Source organism: Thalassophryne amazonica, chromosome 19, assembly GCF_902500255.1.
Source record: "Thalassophryne amazonica chromosome 19, fThaAma1.1, whole genome shotgun sequence".
Taxonomy (NCBI): Eukaryota; Metazoa; Chordata; class Actinopteri; order Batrachoidiformes; family Batrachoididae; genus Thalassophryne; species Thalassophryne amazonica.
In genome coordinates, this window is record NC_047121.1 from 56,895,253 (window position 1) to 56,915,657 (window position 20,405).

General features: G+C 42.0%; 1 protein-coding gene and 2 long non-coding RNA genes across 3 annotated transcripts; 1 reads left to right on the forward strand and 2 right to left on the reverse strand.

The window, feature by feature from the left end:
* Positions 1 to 444: 444 nt before the first annotated feature.
* Positions 445 to 18,591, reverse strand: LOC117532193. The gene is made up of 3 exons (XR_004566806.1): positions 18,458 to 18,591; positions 12,408 to 12,410; positions 445 to 455 (listed from the first exon to the last, which is right to left on the reverse strand). It is a non-coding gene; the product is annotated as an uncharacterized LOC117532193 (long non-coding RNA).
* Positions 2,480 to 3,900, reverse strand: LOC117532192. Its single transcript, XR_004566805.1, has 2 exons — positions 3,686 to 3,900; positions 2,480 to 2,693 (listed from the first exon to the last, which is right to left on the reverse strand). It is a non-coding gene; the product is annotated as an uncharacterized LOC117532192 (long non-coding RNA).
* LOC117532189 (zinc finger and BTB domain-containing protein 18.2-like) lies at positions 9,324 to 13,084 on the forward strand. The gene is given in 4 exon segments (XM_034195494.1): positions 9,324 to 9,375; positions 11,516 to 12,025; positions 12,028 to 12,567; positions 12,570 to 13,084. Coding segments are annotated over 3 exon segments (1,551 nt in total). The 5' UTR covers positions 9,324 to 9,375; positions 11,516 to 11,529.
* Positions 18,592 to 20,405: the final 1,814 nt, after the last annotated feature.

Sequence of the window (20,405 nt, forward strand, 5' to 3'; positions counted from 1 at the left end):
TTGCAGCCTGTCAATTAAAAAAACAAAACAACAAAAAAAAAAATGCTTCATGACAAACTTCATTTTCAGTTCATGTTTATCTTATAAAGGCTTACAGAATGTGGTGCATGAAGTAATTTTTGTTCATCTTTCCATCAATGTTCAAATCATATGTGACGCTCAAATGCATTGGGTTGGGTTGGGAACAGGCTTGAAGCTGGCACAGTGCGCTATGGGTGGCTGCTTAATGAGTAGTTTATTCATGCAATTGTGCCAAACAAAAACCAGCGCGGGCACATTTGGGCATGTGTGCATTCAAATGTTTTTTTTTTATTATTATGTATTTTTTCCTTGATTGTGAAACTAGAGCTGTGGAGGTTAACAAGCCCCCAATTGTCTCATGTTCAGTATTTGTCAAATAAACGTGTAAAGTTTGAATGTCAGAGTCAGCCACGGCGCATGGTCATTTGTTTAAACTGCATTGTGTGTGCCTGCTGCTGAGCTCACTGCGCTTACGGCCTTACACACAGACACACACACACACTCCCACCAACTTATTTCATTTTTATTCCATTTGACAGGGTACCAACTAAACTATCCATGCATGTCTCCATGTCATTTCCAGTCATCTGTAGCTCACAGTTCGGTATAATTCTTTTCCGTGTTCATTTGGAATTATTGGACAGACGGGAATCCCACGTCTCAGGGCCTATTTACATGAATCTGCATATTAAATAGGGGCATGGAGAGGAAGCGGTACATCGGCATGTGCACTCAATTCCATGTTCAGTAGGCTGGTACAAACAAACGGAATGTGCTTAGATCCACGCATACGCACACTTGATACATCGGGATATTTTTTCTGCTTAAGCCAGTTTCAGTCCGGAATCCACACAAGTCTTTATACCCGAGGATCCTGGTGTTAATGAATCTGTTAGGGTGCCACAGGAGGTCAGCTAAATATGATGACCACTCCATGAACGAAATATGAAAATTCAGAGGGTACAAGAGATAATTCAGTCAGGGAAGATACTATTTTGGGGTTGCTGAGGTGAATCTGCCAGATGACATTTGTTCACAGTAACTTGTACCAACACAAAAACACTGAGGTCAAAGGTCTTTTGTGCATTGGAGATGCATCGTCTGTGATCTGGGATTAGGCCTGAAGAAAAACTACTGAAGCGTGAGCCTCAGACTTCACCAACCTCTGCAGGCTATTAGCTTAGACGGTGCCTCAAACAGGGGACCAATAGTCACTGATCTTAGTTTGACGGGGAAGAAACAACTTTGTGAGTCTGTACAGAAGCTTCGCAGGATGAAAAAGCCTTTTCCCGAACCTCTGGTTGGTTCAAGTGTCTGAGGAAGAACATCAAGTTGACTGTGGTTTACCCTTTATCTTGGAAGTGCCTCACCAGCTCCCTGCAGCTCAGATAGCGGCCATCAGGTTTTTGCTCATCTCACGCCAAGGACCTCCTCTAGACTGCCTGATATTTAAGACATTCCTAAGACCTCAGTGCTCTTGCAAGCCTCAGGGTCATCACAAGGAATCCTGTATGGATCAGTTTTTACATTGATGCTCTTCCTCATACTGGTGGCTACCAGCGGTGCCCCTCAACCCTACGATATGCTAGAAGTTTTATTTGGATCTTTCCGTTATGTATTGGGACAATATCATTTCATTCATTTTCTGCCATTTGTCCAGGCCGCAGTGACAGACAAAACAGCTCATCCCATACTTCCCCATCCTCGGCCAAGTCTTGATCCTCTTCCTAGGGGATCCTGAGGCATTCCCAAGCTAGCTGAGCAATATAATTCCTTCAACAGATCCTAGGGCCTCCTCCCAGCTGGACATGCCTGAAAGATCTCTCTAGGGAGATTACCAGGGGGCAGCCTCACCGGATGGTGGAACCACCTCCATTTCCTTCTGATGCAAAGCAGCAGCAGCTCTATTCAGTTCTTCCCGGATAGTTGAGCTTCTCACCCGGTCCAGGGTTTAAGCCCAGATACCCGATGGAGGAATCTCATTTCTGCCTCATGTGTCCGCAACCTTAATCTTTCAGTCATTACCCAAAGTCTATCATCTGTGATGAGGACAGGAGCATAAATCAACTGGTAAATTAAGAGCCTCGCCTTCTGGCTCTACTCCTTCTTCACCATGACGGTCCATTACAGAGTCCGCAAACATCAGACATAGCCCCAATCCATCAATCACACTCCAACTTGTGAACAAGACCCCAAGATACTTCGGTCATTAAAACTCTACAGGGAGGTCCTCTGACCTCAGTGGGAGCTTCTATCAATCAAATCTGCCTCAGAAGCAGCAACAGCCTGAAATTACCTCCTCAACAAGACGACGCACACCAGGGTTTTGCACCGTAGTTCAGGTACCTGCTCTGTAAAGGACCTATCTAGTTTTTCACCTTCCTGTGGCTTATAATTTAAAATACGGCATATTCAGACATGTATTCTTGACAGAAGCAATTGACTGACATCAGATTATATATAAAAAAGTGTTCAAATTTATTTCAGTCACCTAGACGTATGATACATATGTACAAGCAGATATATGGATCACAGTTTTAAAAACATTTAAAATGTAGTCTCAGTCTCATCTTGAAGGCAATAAAATCTTTGAGCATCAAGGCCGATCTGATCCTTTGGTCTTTTACGTTTTGCATCCAGAGCAGATAACTTCATCATAACGGCCACTGTAACTGGAAAAGAGCCAAAAATAAAAAATAATAAGATACAGGGAGAAAAAAACAGTTTGACAAGTCAAAGAACCTGCAGCTAATCATAGAAACTAACTCATAAATTTACACTTAAGAATTCGTGGAGGAAAATATAAATCCATCGTAATACGTTTAGTACTCACCACCTGCAGGCACGAAGGAAGCCGCCAAGACAGCTTTCAATCGCTCTGCATCGTTATTATTTCACAATTAAACCTCCGTTAAACTTCAATCTAGCAACGCCTCCGTTCTGGGCTCGTGCTTTTGTAAACGCGGACTAAACATGTTAATGCTGTGTTTGCACGTTAGCTGCAAGTGGTGGACGTTAAGACGTAGGCTTATGACATTCTCTTTTTCGCCTTGTTTGTTTGCAGGTGGTATAATAGCCCATAGAAAATTTTTCAATAAGAAGCATCCAATCTTCACATTTCAGGGTTTAGGTGGTAAAAAACATTTCGACATTCTGGATTTCAGATCGTTCCTTTAATGTTGCATGGCAGAGTTTTTAAATCATGTTTGCGGTGGCTGTAAACTTTGGTCCTGAACCTCATTTCCACTCAACACTTTCTATAAATCTACCTGTACTTTATTCATACACCTTCACGTCTGCGCCTCACTGTGGAGCACTTTAGTTACTCCTGAAAATTATGTTACTTTAGTTTAAAAGATAGTCCTTAAAAATATTCTGAACAAAATCCAAATGTCACCACAGTGCCTGTGTGACCATTGACAAACTTCAGACCACTGCATTTTTTTGAAGTTTCACGTTTAACGGCTTACTCGGCTTTGTATCGACTTCCTCCCACTCGCTCCCCTCGGCATGAGATCTCACGACCTGGTCAGTCGGCTAAAACCTGGGCGAATACTTCGGCTGTTGGCAGAGTGAGGCAAGTTGACCACCACATGCACAGCGACTCCTGCTGGCCTCCGTCTCACACACACACATTTAAGAGGTTTTTTTTTTGTAAACGTACTCTATGACTGTGCAGACTGAGCAGCAAACGTTGGCGCAGCTGGAACACTGGCGAGTGCACGTGGCACATGTGTGACGGTCACACTGCGAACACAACGCTCTGGACCGCTGGTTCTTCTGACACACACAGCTGCCAGGAGCCATCGCAACACCTAACACAAATAACTCAAATTTATACAACACCAAAAATAAAGACGCTTCAAGAACTGAAAATGACTACAAAAAGGTAAAAACAGATTCCAGAGAGAAAAACAAAAACACACACACAGGCTTAAAAAACAAACAAGGATAAACAAAGTCAGATCTGGAACACTGCTGCCATCTGATGTGCCAAAATTTGTGCTGATTTATACCCCGACCTGCAGCTGAAGAATGAAGACTGTGTGTGTGTGTGTGTGTGTGTGTGTGGTGCGTGCGTGCACGTGCGTGCGTGCGTGTGTGTGTGTGTGTGTGTGAACCTCATCCCTGATGTCAGCTCGGGTCCAGCGGGGAGCGCGGTGGCTGGATGGTGTGCTGGTTGGCCGGTCAGACTCCACTGGAATGTGGGCTCCTTTGTTTGTCTGACAGAGGAGAGGGTCAGGGGGGAATGCCATTGATGATGGCAGAGAGGAAGAATGAACCTCCAGGAAGTGTTTCTCTCTCCTCTCTCTCTCTCTCTCTCTCTCCTCCCCCCTCCTCCCTCTCATATTCTCTTTTCTATCTTTTTCTATGTGTGAGAACCTTCAGCGTGCTGAGCCTCCCTCTCTGAGGCCACAGTCTCCCGGCACAACCGCTGCTTTGTCCGGCTCTGTGAACACCCCTCCTCTGCTGGCCTGGAAGGCCAGGAAAACACCATCAGTCCTATTCTTATCCACACCGCACCTCCTGCATGGACACTCTAATTTAAGATATGGCCCAATAAGATCTGAGCAGCCAGAATTCCTTCTGGAGTACCTACAACAACCAATATCACAGTTTAAATCATCTATCCTAAATGGATTCAGGTATCTGGAGACTAAAATATGATGGTCCTGGTGGAATGCGAGCATATGGATTAGGATTATTATATTATCTGTTGGAAGGACCTCTGTGATCAGGCTGGTAGAGTTTGTGCACCCCGACCTGACCTTCGCTGCTAAAGGCATCAGCCTCTGGAAAGGTTCTCCAACAACAACCTCTGTCTTTTGTGTGGAGCCCAATGGAGAACAATAATAAAAAAAGCCTCCTGGATTACCTAAACCGTGTTACACAGATCCCAAATAAGACATGAAGACAAGAGTAACCCTTGTGGAAACAGTCTCGGTAGGACTTTTCGTAAGTGCACTGCTGTGGGTGACTGGGCCTTTATCCCAGTGGCGGATTGTGGGGGGGCAGGGTCAGCCACTGATCAGCAGTGTGATAAAACGTAAGAAATGTTATGCACAAACAAAAGCTGTTTAATGAACGCTGCTGCATGCAAAATTGAATCATTCTAGCATTTATAATAAAAGTCGTGTATTATAAACAATGACTACAGAGTCAGGATTTAGTTTCCCAGATTGCCTTGAATACAGGAAAAAAGGCTGTAGATTTTCTTTTTATTTTCCCATGAGGTGGGATGGGGAGAACCTTAATCCATCCTTCCTCAATACACCACCAAGAAATGGGTTTCAATCAGATAAGGTGTTCTTTAGTTATTGTGTGGAAATAAAAAGTTTACATATGGATGCCTGGATTGACGGATGGGGTGTAATATAATGCTCCCCAACTTTCACTGGGTGGGGGAATAAAAAACAGGCAAATATTCCCTATAACATAGCCCCTAAAACAAGTTCAGTTTATGTTATTTATATAGCACCAAATCACAACATACAGTTGTGCTCATAAGTTTACATACACTGCCAAAATTTTAGATTTTTTGGCCATTTTTCAGAGAATATGAATGGCAACACAAAAACTTTTTCACTCATGGTTAGTGGTTCTGTGAAACCATTTACTGTCAAACAACTGTGTTTACTCTGTTTAAATCATATGACAGCAAAAACTACCCAAATGATGCTGATCAAAAGTTTACATACCCCAGTACTTTTGTGGTTGTTGTGGATGAGGCTCGTTATTTTCTCTGATGATAAAGCTGCCCATTCTTCTTGGCAAAAGCCTGCAGTTCCTGTAAATTCCTGGGCTGTCTCGCATGAACTGCACATTTGTGATCTCCCAGAAGGGCTCAATGATATGGAGCTCAGGAGAATGAGATGGCCACTCCAGAACCTTCACTTTATTCTTCTGTAGCCAGTGACAGGTCGACTTGGCCTTTTGGATCATTGTCATGTTGGAATGTCCAAGTACGTCCCACGTGCAACTTCCGGGCTGATGGGTTCAAATTTTGCTCCAGTATTTTCTGATAACATGCTGCATTTCTCCTGCCATCAATTTTGACCAAATTTCCTGTGCCTTTGTAGCTCACACATCCCAAAAACATCAGCGATCCACCTCCATGCTTCACAATAGGAAGAGTGAACCTTTCATCGCAAGCCTTGTTGACTCCTCTCCAAATATAACATTTATGGTTGTGGCCAAAAAGATAAATTATGGTCTTATCACTCCAAATCACTTTGTTCTGTGCTGTTTGGCATATTGCAATTGGGATACTTTGTGGCATTTGCGTAGTAATATCTTTGTTCTAGGGACCCAACCATGCAGCCCATTTTTCTTCAAGTGCCTACTTATTGTACATCTTGAAACAGCCACACCTCTTTTTTCAGAGAGTCCTGCTTTTCAGTTGAAGTTATCTGTGGGTTTTTCATTGCATCCCAAACATTTTTCCTGGCAGTTGTTGCTGAAATTATTGTTGGTCTACCTGACTGTGGTTTGGTTTCAACGGCATCCCTCATTCTCCACTTCTTAGAGTTTTAACACTGATGATGGGCATTCTCAGTTCTTTGATGTTTTTTATCCCTTTCCTGTTTTTTTTACATTACATATTCTTTCCATAGATTCTTTGACAATTATTTCGCTTTTTCTATGACTCAGAAACCAGAAATATCAGTGCAGCACTGGATGAAAGATACAAGGGTCTGTCAGGAGCCCAGAAACACACTGACCTTTTTATACACACACTGATTACAAGCAAACAGATCACAGGTGAGGATGGTTACCCTTAGTAGCCATTCAAACCTGCTTTTGTCAACTTGTGTGCATGTCATCAGGCCAAAATCACCAGGGTATGTAAACTTCTGATCAGGGTCATTTGGGTAGTTTCTGTGGTCATTATGATTGAAAAAGAGCAAACACAGTTGCTTGACAATAAATGGCTTCACACAACCACTAACCATGAAGGGAAAAAAAGTTTTTGTGTTATCATTGATATTCTCTGAAAAATGGCCAAAGGTCAAAAATTCTGCCAGGGTATGTAAACTTATGAACATAACTGTAAGTTGCCCCAAAGCACATCACAAGGGTATGATCTAACTTTACCAACCCCCTCTGAGCAAGCACAGTGGCAATAGTGGTAATGAAGAACCCCCTGAGGCATTTTTGAGGAAAACACCTCAAGCAGACCAGACTCAGGGGGGCGACCATCTGCTTCAGCCAAACTAATATAAAAAGAAATGGTCAAACATGCAAAACAAAACAGAAAAGGAGTTCAATTATATCATAAGTCGATCGACCACCATAGTCTGGACATTAAGGACATGTGAAGAGAACAGTGCCTCATTTTGACAATCCACATCCAAAGTAGCATCTTGTGTAACAGCGAGACTCATATCATAAAAAAGCAAAGCTGAGAAGAATTCTGGCCAGTGGCCCACGTCCAACGAGAGGCTGCTGTCTTCTGCCACAATGCTACTTCACTGTGTGTCGGGAGGCTGCAAATGGTCCTTTCAAAACACACACGCTGGAACTCAGGGCAAAGGTGGCGCAGGCCGTCGAGGAGCGCAGGGAGGAACAGGAGGAGGGTGAGCAGCTGCAACCTCCCGATCCTGATTCTTTAGAGCGCCACCACCATCGGCTCCGCCAGCTACATAACACACACATCAGGCAGGAAACTCATCCTGAGTCAAACCTTAAAGAGATTTGTGACTTTTCTAAATGTTCCTGTAGTCAGTGAGGAGTAACAGCTGTGATGTAAAGAAACAAAGCCACACCTACAGCTGTGTGACAGGGGACCTGATTACACTTTAAAAGATTTCAACAACTCTAACAAATAAAATATACTGTTTTTAACCAATATCAAATTAATTCATTCATTTTCAATGCCTGCTTATTCCAATTAAGGGTCACGCTGGAGCTGGAGTCTGTGCTAGCGGCCGGTCACAGGGCAAGAGGCAGGTTCACCCTGGACAGAACGCCAGTCTGTCACAAGATGAAATGTGACGCAGGTCTGAAGTGCTACAAAACAGCATTTTACACATCAAAATAGCAACTCAGAAAATGCAAAATCCACCTGAACACTGTCACCAAGAACTCAGAATCTACACCGACAACTGGATTCTGTTATGATTTTGAAATTTTATTACATGTGCAAAACTTTTGCTGTTTTATGAAATGTCATGAATGTGAGTTGCTGTTGTGTGTTTTTTTAAATAGTAGGTTCCTTCAGGTGTTCCCTTATTTCACTCAGGGTCACCACATCAGATCAGCATATTGATTTGACACAAATTTTACACCGGATGCCCTTGCTGACACAACCCCACATTACATGGAGAAATGTGGAAGAGGTGGGGTTCGAACCTTAAACCTTCTGCACTGAAACCAAACGAACTAACCACTTGCCCACCATCACTGCCTGTGCGTTTTTAAACACTGTTTCTAAAATACTGTTGTGTTTTGTAAAATATTGTTTGTAAAATGCTGTGTGTTAAAAAAAACACTCTTTGTAAAACTGCACTGTTTTGCAAAATTCTGTCTGTGAAATACTCTTGTTTCTTGTAAAATGTTTCTATTTATGTGAAATGGCATTTTGCAAAAAGGTGGTGTTGTAATTATACAACATTATTTTGTAAAGTGATGTGTTTTGTAAAATTCTGTCACTGTAAAGCACCATTATTTGTAAAATGTTACTGTATTTGTGAATTGGTGCTGTTTTGTAAAATGTGATTGTAAAGCAATTAATTTGTAAAATGGTGTCTTTTGTAAACTGATGCTATTATAAAACACTGGTGTTTTGTATGTTTTGTAAAATATTGTGTGTTCTCAAACAACAGTTTGTGATGTTTTCAAAAATGCTTCTTGATAAATAAATATCGTGATTTCTGTTGATTTATTTAAAATGTGTTTTGCACGTCAGGCCCACATTATCAAACTATTATCTTCAGAAAACATCTTAAAGAACGCGGCACAAACAGGCTGGACACTGTTTGGCTGGACACTGGACACAAATTCACTGGCTGTGAATTTGCAGATTTCAAAAAAACTGAAGGTGCTGTCAATCATCGGTGGCTCCTCCCCCGCGGAGCAGCCCTTTCAGGACAGGTTTCCAGAATAAACAGCGTCATCTGCTGCCTGCTGCCGCTGTGTGAATTCTCGCGGTACTATACGGCGCTGCGCCGGTTGATCTCGCGAGACTGACGTCGTTATCAACCTGCCTGCCACACACAGCAGCGCTTGAGTGCAGCCTGCCGTCCGGGCTCGGACACAAGCTCCAGAACCGCCGCGGAGCCGCCAACATCTGGAGCCACAAGAGAGGACGTCAGCGTTTGTAGGAGAAACGACGACGCGCCGGAAGGAGCCAGTGTGAGTGTTTTTATTCTTTACCAAAGTTGTTGCGGGGGCTCGGCTGTGAGTTGGAGCGCCGCGCGCGGACGCGGAGCTCGGTCCCCCGCGCTCTCGGCCCTCCGCGCTCCCACTTCTGCTGCAAAACAGTCTGCGCACAAAACCTGACCAAACTTTGGTAACCGCTCCAGCTGAGGTGATTTTTGTTTGTCGCTGTTGATTTTATGATCTGAATTAATCACTTTAATGACTCATTTTCTCAGTTTTTGTGCGTAAAACGGCCGCACCGCGTTCGATCCCCAACGGCTGCGGTTTTCTTCGGAGACAAAAAGAAAAAAGTTGTAATCTTGGTTAAATATTTAATAATTTAAAAGTTTAGTGTAGTTTTTTTTTGGGGGGGGGGGGGTGCGGGCACAGCTGGAGCTTTGCTTGCGCCGCGGTGATGTCACAGCAGCTGACTCCGCACAGCCGCACTTTACGCACCGTGCGCTGCGCGATCACGCGCTGCGCCGCCGCTGTGTCTGCGTGCCGTGGGTGTGCGTCACGTTTAGGAAACGCAAGAATAAATAAAAATATATATTTAAAAAGGTGTGCGCGCGCACGCGCAGCAGATCTGCACTAACCGGAATCTAATTTCGGTTTTTCAAGTTCCTGACGTGTAAACTCGCCTCCTATGAGGAGGACAGTTTGTCTGTCAGCAGGAACACTGCAAAACTTCTCAGCCGATCTCCATGAGCCACAGCAGGAAGCCGGTAGATTTAGAAGGTGACCCAGGTCCAGATGTGGACTCTGGATCGTTTTGTTGCCGCTCTTGTGTGAAATGGGACCTGATTTGAAAATTTTTGATAATTTTACTGTAAACCTTCCAGGTGTTCTCCATAAAGTTGAACACCATTATCAGTCTTAATTAGGGGACATAACAAATCAGTTGTGGTGTGAAATTGGATCTGTATGCAGATTGTGTATTTTTTAACAATCTTTTTTAGATGTTTTTTTTTTTTCACCAACTTCTACAAAAAATTGTTGTAATAACGTAGATGTTCTTCGTGTATGTCTGGAGCTATAATAATGATAAGAAGAAAATAAGACCACTTACTCGTCAGAAATAGCGGAAACTGACATTTTCAGTCCGGATTTAAAGGATGCATCAGAATCTGTCTCGTGGACAGGCAGCAGAGAGCACAATACAGGAACTCCACAATCCGCTGACTTCTTCCTTACCCTATAGGATCATAAAGCAAGCAGCACCCTGAGACCGTAGGGGCACATAAGGTTCAACAAGTTCAGGGACCATACAACCACTGATGATTTTATTATATGTTGGAAGCAGAACTTTAAAATCTGCCCTCACAGTGACGGGAAGTGAACACGAGACTAATGTGATCAAATGTCCTAATTCAGAATCCCAGCACTTGTATTCTGGATCATTTTAAGACTTCTTATGCTACTCTGCAATAAGACAGAAAATAAAACATTACAGTAAGTGTGGAAAAACCAAGATGAGCAGTTTATTATTTTGTGATATTTTTGAATAATTAAAAAAGGTTTAATCTGATTAAAATGAAACATAAAAGAAGAAATATCTTGTTACATTTAGGATTATTCATTTCTTTCTTTTACTTTGTGAGATGTGAAATTGTTTTTCATTGAGATAATTTTGCCAAATATGATTTCGCTGATCACCAACTGAGATATTTGTGCAGATCCGGATCCAGACCTGGTCACACACTGATCATAATGCTGTTAATTCTAATGCAGATTTCTAGGATTATTCAGTCTTGGCGGAGGTATGAGCCCTCTGAGGACTCATCTAGTTAGTTCCTCTAAAACGTGCAGGACATTTTAAAAACCCAAACAGATTCAAGAAGGAGGTGAGTAGATATTTTGTCAGATGTGGCTCTGTGATCATTTTTTTAACAATATCTGGTTTATTTGCGCGGCGTCCACAGCGGCAGGTTAAATCTGTTAAGGACGGATGGACAGAGGACAGGTGGGTCTGTGTGGAGCTGAAAATGTTTTTAAACTTTGCAAAGATTTCCTAATGTTTGAACAGAACGTGCACGGCGGCCGCCACATTCTTTTTTTTTTTTTTTTTTCAGCCTTTATTTGCTGCTCTGCCTGACACTGTTCGGCTGATCCAGTTTTTCCTGTTTCTCGTCAGGTTATGAAGGAAGAATGGAGTTCCCAGACCATAGCCGCCAGTTGCTGCAGTGTCTGAGTCAGCAGCGTCACCAAGGTTTCCTCTGTGACTGCACTGTTCTCGTCGGCGAGGCTCAGTTCAAAGCACACAGAGCCGTGCTGGCCTCCTGCAGCATGTACTTCCATCTCTTCTACAGGGACCAGCTAGACAAAAGGGACGTTGTGCATCTCAACAGTGACATTGTGACAGCCCCGGCTTTCAGTCTGCTTCTTGAATTTATGTATGAGGGGAAGCTGGAATTCGGCACTCTGCCTGTGGAGGACGTTCTGGCAGCAGCCAGTTACCTCCACATGTACAACATCGTGAAAGTGTGTAAAGGTAAGCTCAAAGACAAGGAGTTGTCCTCGCTGGATGAAAAGATGGGCGAGAGTTTGGGACTGAGCTGCCTGGACAGGGAGGTCTCCTCAGACGGCGAGCTGCACAGTAAGCAGCTCTGCCGGCGACAGGCGCACATGCCGTCTCAGGGGCCTCACGGGGCCCCCCTGCAGAAGAGTTTGACATGGACAACAGCGAAGTCAGGCCGGCTGTCACGGAGTGTGATCGGCCTGCGCAGGGCCGGCAGAAGGCGAACGGTCACTCTGGCAGGTCCCCGGACCTTGTCGGTGTCAATTATGTGTCAGCAAAGGCCGAGCCCTGCGTCCAAACAGCTGGAAAAACAAAAGCTGATGTCAGTAGTTCCACCGTTTCGCTGTCCCAGAGGTCCCGGGCTTCAGATGACATGGACTGTGCACTGGATTTATCTTTCAAGCCTCTGTCGAGCAGAGATCCCTTACACCCCTCCTACGTCTCGGGACAGCTGGCCCTCGACAGCCAGCAGCAGGGCACTGAGCCACTTGTTAAAGACGAACACGACTTGCTGTCAGAGCAGGAGGACAGTGAGCCGATGAGCCCTGAGAGCCAGCGCTTTGGGAATAGTGCCAGGAGCTCAGTGGTGACAGGGTTCGCTGCCCTCTTCCCAGGCAACAACAGCTCCACAGCCGCCCTGCTCTCCCAGGAGGAGGACCTGATGGATGAGGGGGAGGCCTGCAGAGGGAGGGAGGGCGCCCCGGCAGCGAGGAGGAGGAGGAGGATGACGACTTGGCCTCCTCGGACATCTCCACCTCCAGCGGGGTGCTCCTGCCCCCGGGGCAACAGGTGTGCGTGTGCCCCCTGTGCAGCAAAGTCTTCCCCAGCCCCCACGTGCTGCAGCTGCACCTCAGCTCGCACTTCCGCGAGAAGGACGGCGCTCGCTCCAAGCTGTCCCCCGACGGCTCGGTCCCCACCTGCATGCAGTGCAACAAGACCTTCTCCTGCATGTACACGCTTAAGCGCCACGAGCGCACGCACTCTGGAGAGAAGCCATACACCTGCGGCCAGTGCGGCAAGAGCTTCCAGTACTCCCATAACTTGAGTCGGCACGCCGTGGTGCACACGCGTGAGAAGCCTCACGCTTGTAAGTGGTGCGAGCGGCGCTTCACTCAGTCTGGGGACCTCTACCGCCACATCAGGAAGTTTCACTGCGGCCTTGTCAAGACTCTCGCCATCGGATAAAAACACCTCTCACGGTGCCGCGCGCGCCTGAAAGAATGACTTTTCATACTCCGAGTAATACTACTGAACCTTCTGCCAACACCTGCAGTTTGTTGCGGGATTCAACCCTATGTGGCATTGTTCACAAGTTGAAGGTGTAGCATCTTAAACGTGTGCCGTCGCCTGCACCGCGCTGTGGTTAGTCAAAACAAGCCTGCTGTGAACAAACGACATAATGCACTTGTTTATCTGCGAGTCGATGCGCTGTTCGCAGACGGTGACAGCTGAAGTTAAATATAAGTTCATACAATCATCTGAGTGAGTTTTTGTGCGCGTGGGAGAACAGAACCATCCCATTGTAGCAATATATTATAAAAAAAACTCTTACATTATTTATTTCAGTATTTGTGTAGACGTGAACAAGTAAACTTTCATAAGGCAGCAAAATCGATTAACGTTTGACTACTCAAGGACAAACTGTCTTTTGTTTTTTGTAGATTTTTCTTTGGTTTTGTTTAAATTTAATGGGAGGCAAAATACCGTCATATCATGATTTCTTTGCACGAGGCGCAACGTCAGCATATTAGTTACTAATGTCTGAAAATGTTCTGTTTAAACCCTGATGGTGTGACTCAGAGAGGGTATGTAGATTAAAAACAAAGCTTCAGATAACTAACACCTGTTACATCAGTGCCTACTGAAATTATGAATAATGCACCATGTGTACTTAGAAACTACACAATACACGCTCTTCACATACCAGGTACTGATGGCGGTAATGAAGAATGTACTGGAAGTGTGTAAATTACACTCCCATTAATTCATTGTTTATTGAGTGATTGTGGTGGAACACAGACTCTTGACATTAACTTGCCTCTGTATTCAGAACAAACCCTCAGCAGGCAGGAGGAGGATTCAGTACTTTGAGTCTTGACTAAGGATGGAGTACTGTTGGTGTCCATCGGTGGTGCTGTTTCTTCATCAGTGGCTCCTAAAACATTCTGTGGAGTTATTGGTGGGAAATTGGCATTTAGGTGCATAAATTACTGATGTGTGCTCAAGTGCACAGGTTATCATACTTTGCACACAAAATTACAAAATATTTCTTCTTAAATTCATAATTTGTGTGAACGAATTACTTAATTTATGCTCTCCAATAATAATACACACAAATCACCAATTCATACTGTGGAATTAATGTTTTCTGAGGAAATTATTAAAGTGGGCCATTATTAACGTGCACAAGCATTAAGGAGGTTTTATTTATTTGGTAATTTAATTATTGTCAACAAATGACTAGTTTTTGTTCTTGATTTAATATCTATACTCAAATATTATGCAAAGCTTTCTCGTGATTTGTCTTCATGCATTAATTAATTTGGGATATCAATTAAACAACAGAATCAAATTACTAATGCACACTCTGGAGTTAATCATTTATGTGCACAAATTACTAAAGCATCCACCCTCTCATGTGAACAATTTGGCCTTAAGTATTACTCAGGCTTTAGAATGAGTAATTATCAACACACAGTACTTAAAGTTATTTTCTTGAATTAAAAAAAAAAACACTGATTTTGATGAGGATGTTCAAAAATAAATGTGTAAATAATAATTAGTAATAATTAGAATTCTCACTAAAATTTGTCTTCAAATCTGTGGCTTCATGAACATGTGTATGTATTAATACGAAATACTGAAAATAATTTGATAATGGTAATTTGTGTATAAAAAATTGTAATTCAAAAGCACAGTGTATAAATTAATTCAAAAACACAAATTTGTGATTCTTGCACAATAATTACCAATTCCAGCACTTTTAAGTAATCACCAATTAGTAAATCAAGAGTACAAAGTACTGTCCATACAAATTATTCACTTGATAGGAAGACTTAGTACTTTCTATGCATACATTAATCTAAAAAAAATCAGTAATTTGTGCACCTGAATGACTAATCCAAGATCAAAAATTAAGTACTGTGCACAATAATTACTAATCCAAGATAATAAATTTAGTAATATGTGCACAAGTATGACTAATTCAAGATCATAGATTTAGTAATCTGCACACAGATCACTAATTCATGATCATAAATTTATTAATCTGTGCATATGAATAACTAATTGAAGAGCATAAATTAAAGAGTGCACATAAAGTAATAGTACGTTGTGTGCATAAATCAGTAAATTAACAGTGCAAATTAGCAACGCGTGCACACACATTAAGAAAGCACACATTAGTTATTTGTGTGCACACCTGAATTCTGCTCCTCATTCAGCTGAGTCTACTGTTTTTATTTCTTTAACGGTTCATGTCCATCGTGATGTCGTGTCTTCTTTGTGTTTATGTGTGTGAGCGACTACTGATGTTTCTGTAGCCGAAGCCTTCGGTGGTACCGTGAAAGTATCTTTTTTGCTGAAAACATTTCACATAGTTGCTGTATGGATTCCTAACAGGGGCGTAGCACTAAAAGGTTTGTTATATTTGTCAACTCTGTCCTGAAAGACTTGATCACAATTATTTATTAGTTTGACTTGGTTTACTGTGGGTCTACTTCTGATTTCGGGGAGCTTGAAAGACACGGCGTCTTGATGAGCAATCTTGGTACTCACTGGTTTTGGGGCTGTCTGTTCATTTTCTCTGTGCAAATCGAGTTACTGTAACTGTGTTTTAATATGTAGAAAGCTCTTTGTGACATCAGACATAGAGAAGCACTTGATTTTAGCATGCGTATAGTCTCAACACTATTGTCTAGGCTGCTATTTCTTACTATGTGTATATTTATTGTAAATAGATATTCTATTTAAACCGTTTTTCATGTGCGGTTGAAAGAGTCGTGTGTCTTACGAAGGCTGCAGTCTCTTAAATTGCCACGTCTTCCCACAGACAAGTCGGTTCCTTTTTTTTTTTCCCCGTCGACTCTACTTCAGATTGGGGGTTCATTTCATCAGATTTGGAATACGCGAGCTAAGATTTGCAACATGAGATTTTGAGACTATTCACATGACAATCGCATTTCTACTCGACAAGCTCTGTTCGTATTTAGGGAGATCGGGACCCATTTGCAGGAACCACCAGGTTTGTGAGCGTCCACAAGGCAGGAAAAGTCATCTGGTTTGTCTTTTGTTCAGTCAAGACAAACAATTAGTTGAGCCACTGATTTATATCAAAACTATGGTCAGCTATGGTGATAACTGATTGATATTTATCGTACACAGCTGGAACAGGATCAAGAGGAACACTACGTTAACCTGATTTCAATCTGGAGGAATTATTGATGAGGTGGTTTGGATCTGTTTTTTTTTTTTTTTTTTCAGTAAACTGGATCCAGCTAAATATGAGTCAGACAACTCTTTTTAGAATATTGTGCACCCAGGATAACCAGTTTAAAGTTATTTTAAAACAGCTTAAAAAACAATTTAAACTAAATAAATGTCTTATTATCTATTGAAAAGTTCTAACTAGCAGGGAAGTAAACTGGTTTAAATGGCAAAAATCAGGTTGCAACTGGTTTAAAACTGTTCTTGATGAAGGACTAGTTTATTGTGCTGTTTTTAAACCTCTTTAATCTGATGTTAAACCAGATATGAGCAGTTCAGTTAAATTGATTAACCTGGATTAAGAGTTTGAATTGGTTCAAACCAGATAAAGATGAATTTGTACTTGTTTTAAGGGGATTTATGGGTAAATGTAGCTTTTTTTTTTTTTTAAATCTGAGTAAAAAGGTTGAACTACAGTACATCTAGAAAGTATTCACAGTGCTTCACTTTTTCCACATTTTATGTTACAGCTTTATTCCAAAATGGTTAACTCATTTTCTTCCCTCAAAAGTCTCACAACACCCCATAATGACAACATGAATAAGTTTTTTTTTTTTTTTTTTTTTTTGCAAATTGCTTAAAATAAAAAACTAAGAAATCATATGTACATAAGTTTTTCACACCCTTTGCTCAATACCTTCTTGATGCACCTTTTGTAGCAATTACAGCCTCAAGTCTTCTTGAATATGATGGCACACTCTTGGTGCACTATCTTTGGGCAGTTTGGTCCATTCCTCTCAGCAGCACCTCTCAAGCTCCATCAGGATGGATGGGGAGCGTTGGTACACAGCCATTTTCAGATCTCTCCAGAGATGTTCATTCGGATTCAGGTCTGGGCTCTGGCTGGGCCACTCAAGGACATTCACAGAGTTGTCCTGAAGCCACTCTTTGATTACTTGGCTGTGAGCTTAGGGTCATTGTCCCGCTGAAAGATGAACCGTTGCTCCCGTCTGAGGTCAAGAGCGCTCTGGAGCAGGTTGTCATCCAGGATGTCTCTGCGCATTGCTGCATTCAGCTTTCCCTCAATCCTGACTAGTCTCCCAGTTCCTGCTGCTAAAAACATCCCCACAGCATGATGCTGCCACCACCATGCTTCACTGTAGGGATGGTGCCTGGTTTCCTCCAAACATGACACCTGGCATTCACACCAAAGAGTTCAATCTTTGTCTTATCAGAACAGAGAATTTTATTTCTTGTGGTCTGAGAGTCCTTCAGGTGTCTTTTGTCAAACTCCTGGTGGGCTGCCATGTGCCATTAACTAAGGAGTGGCTTCCATCTGGCCACTCTACCATACAGGCCTGATTGATGGATTGCTGCAGAGATGGTTGTTCTTCTGGAAGGTTCTCCTCTCTCCACAGAGGAATGCTGGAACTCTGACAGACTGACCATCAGGTTCTTGGTCACCTCCCTGACTAAGGTTCTCCCCCGTTCACTCAGTTTAGGTGGGCGGCCAGCTCTAGGAAGAGTCCTGGTGCATCCAAATTTCTTCCATTTATGGATGATGGAGGCCACTGTACTCATTGGGACCTTCAAAGCAGCAGAGGTTTTTCTGTACCCTTCCCCAGATTTGTGCTTCAAGACAATCCTGTCTCTGAGGTCTACAGACAATTCCTTTGACTTCATGCTTGGTTTGTGCTCTGACTGTCAGCTGTGGGACCTTATATGTAGACAGGTGTGTCTTTCCAAATCATGTCCAATCACTGAATTTACTGCAGGTGGACTCCAATTAAGCTGTAGAAACATCTCAAGGATGATCAGTGGAAAACAGGAGGCACCTGAGCTCAATTTTGAGCTTCATGGCAAGGCTGTGAATACTTATGTACGTGTGATTTAGATTATATATATTTGCAAAAATCTAAAAAAAAACTTTTTCACATTGTCATTACAGGGTATTGTGTGTAGAATTTTGAGGGGAAAATAAATTTCATCCATTTTGGAAAAAGGCTGTAACATGAAAAAATGTGGAAAAAGTGCAGCACTGTGAATACTTTCTGGATGCACCATAAACCGTGTTACATAACTGACTGGTTAACAGGTTAACGATAATTACAGATCAATGGTACACTGCTTAACGTTGTTAAAACATCTTCATTACTTGTAATGATTAACTAATCATAAATAATTGACCAGGTTATTGATAATTAATATATTCACTAACTGTAGCCATAGCAACAGGACTCTGCCTTGCAATCTGAACGCTCACAAATCATTTTGTGAACGAGCCCCAGAGCAGTTCGAACCTACAGCTACGAGCTGTACTGATCCGCTCTTGGCTACCTGTAAAACGGGACAATGAGGCCATTGTTCTACCATGTTTGTCCCGCCGTGTTTCAGGTGGTTGTGTTTGTGCGTCGTCGCCATGAGGAGGATGGCGGCGTGAGTCTCTCCTTGCACTTTTCTACACTGAATGGAGCCACTGGAATGTGAGAAATGTATTTAGCAAGGGGGACCAAGGAAACTGTAAAAAGGTGTATTATGCGGAGCCCCTCCCCCCTGCCCACACTGTATCCCAGCATGCAACAGATAAAGGATTTGCTGTTCTAAAACTATGATTGCACATCTGTCAAGATCAGAAGTATGGTCTGTTCACACGTGCTTATTGTTTTGTTTTTGTTTTTTCTCATTTGTAATTCACAAGGAGCCAAAGTTTTTCTTTCCTTTATCTCTTAAGTCAGAGGTTGAAAATTTAATGACCTCATTTGTTTAACCTTTAAATGTTACAATTTGTTTGGAAAGAAGAAAAAAAGTGTTCAATATTTTTAAAATATGTATTGGTTTGCTTGACAACAGAAATTTTTTCTTTGCAGACGATATGCTGTTGTTACAGTAATGATGCAAAGCTCAGTTGAATTTATCAGCTGTCTTGCTAATCTGTCAAGAAAATGTCAAACTTGGTTGCAACATCTCAAATACGACAATTTTCTTCCATTTAAGTTCTGAATATTATTTGATGGTGAAACTGAATTATGTGAAATAATTTTACCAAAAATGTTTTAAAAAATATTCACTTTTTTTTTTTTTACCACGTTGAAACATTAATCACTTTTGATCCCATTTACTATTAGAGTTGTTTGAAATACTATTTTAAAAAACAAGGTAAATAGCTTGAAACCAGCTAAAGGTTGACTATTCAAGTAAATTGTGGTTGATTTACTGGGACTTTCTTCTTCACCTCGTTGAGTCATCAGTCGTTATGATGACTGGATTCTAATATGTATTTGGTTGATTAGCTGAAACGTCTCTGTCTTTGCATGTCTGACAGTTCTTTGTTTTATTTGTTAGTGTTCATTTGTTGTTGGTGTTCTGTTTATTCAGTTCACATGAACAGTTACTATATTTACATGTGAAATTAACCATTTTTTCTGATTTTGCACCGCTGATTAAAAAAAAAGTCACAACAGATGACTGGAGAAACTTGAAAAATAGGAAAACTAATCTTTTATAAAACAGATCTGACAAATGTCTGGCCTCAGGGCCCACACTTTGGAACCTGCAGTGGCTTGGAATCAAAAATGAGGCATTTTAATAGGATTTATGTGTAATTTTAATTTTGGCTCCTTGTTTATTTGCACAAACAGGTTCTTTTTTAAAGATCCTCACAGAATGCAGACGGGAACAAACGAGCATCTGATCAGAACTTATCTCAGTTCCATGACGTGCACGTCAACCACAACACCGGGGCGTAGAGTTTATATCAGGTTTTTTATTTTTGAAACATTTTTGTTACAAATGAAATTGTGTAATGTACAGAAACTAACATTGTGTAAAGATAGTTGGATTGTTGACGGTCTTTATTTATACCTCCACGACGGTGACTAATGTGCCTTGTTGACGCATTAACAGGCGTTACATCTGGAGACGAGCGTGTTTTTCCACCGCGGTGCTGCAGCTGCTCTTTTTCTACGGCATCAAAATGTCAATTCAGACTAAATGATTTAATTTTTTTTTTTTTTTTTTATGCATTGTGAGACTATTTTGATCTTCATTTGATATCAGTCTGAATGTGAATGATTTTGATTGT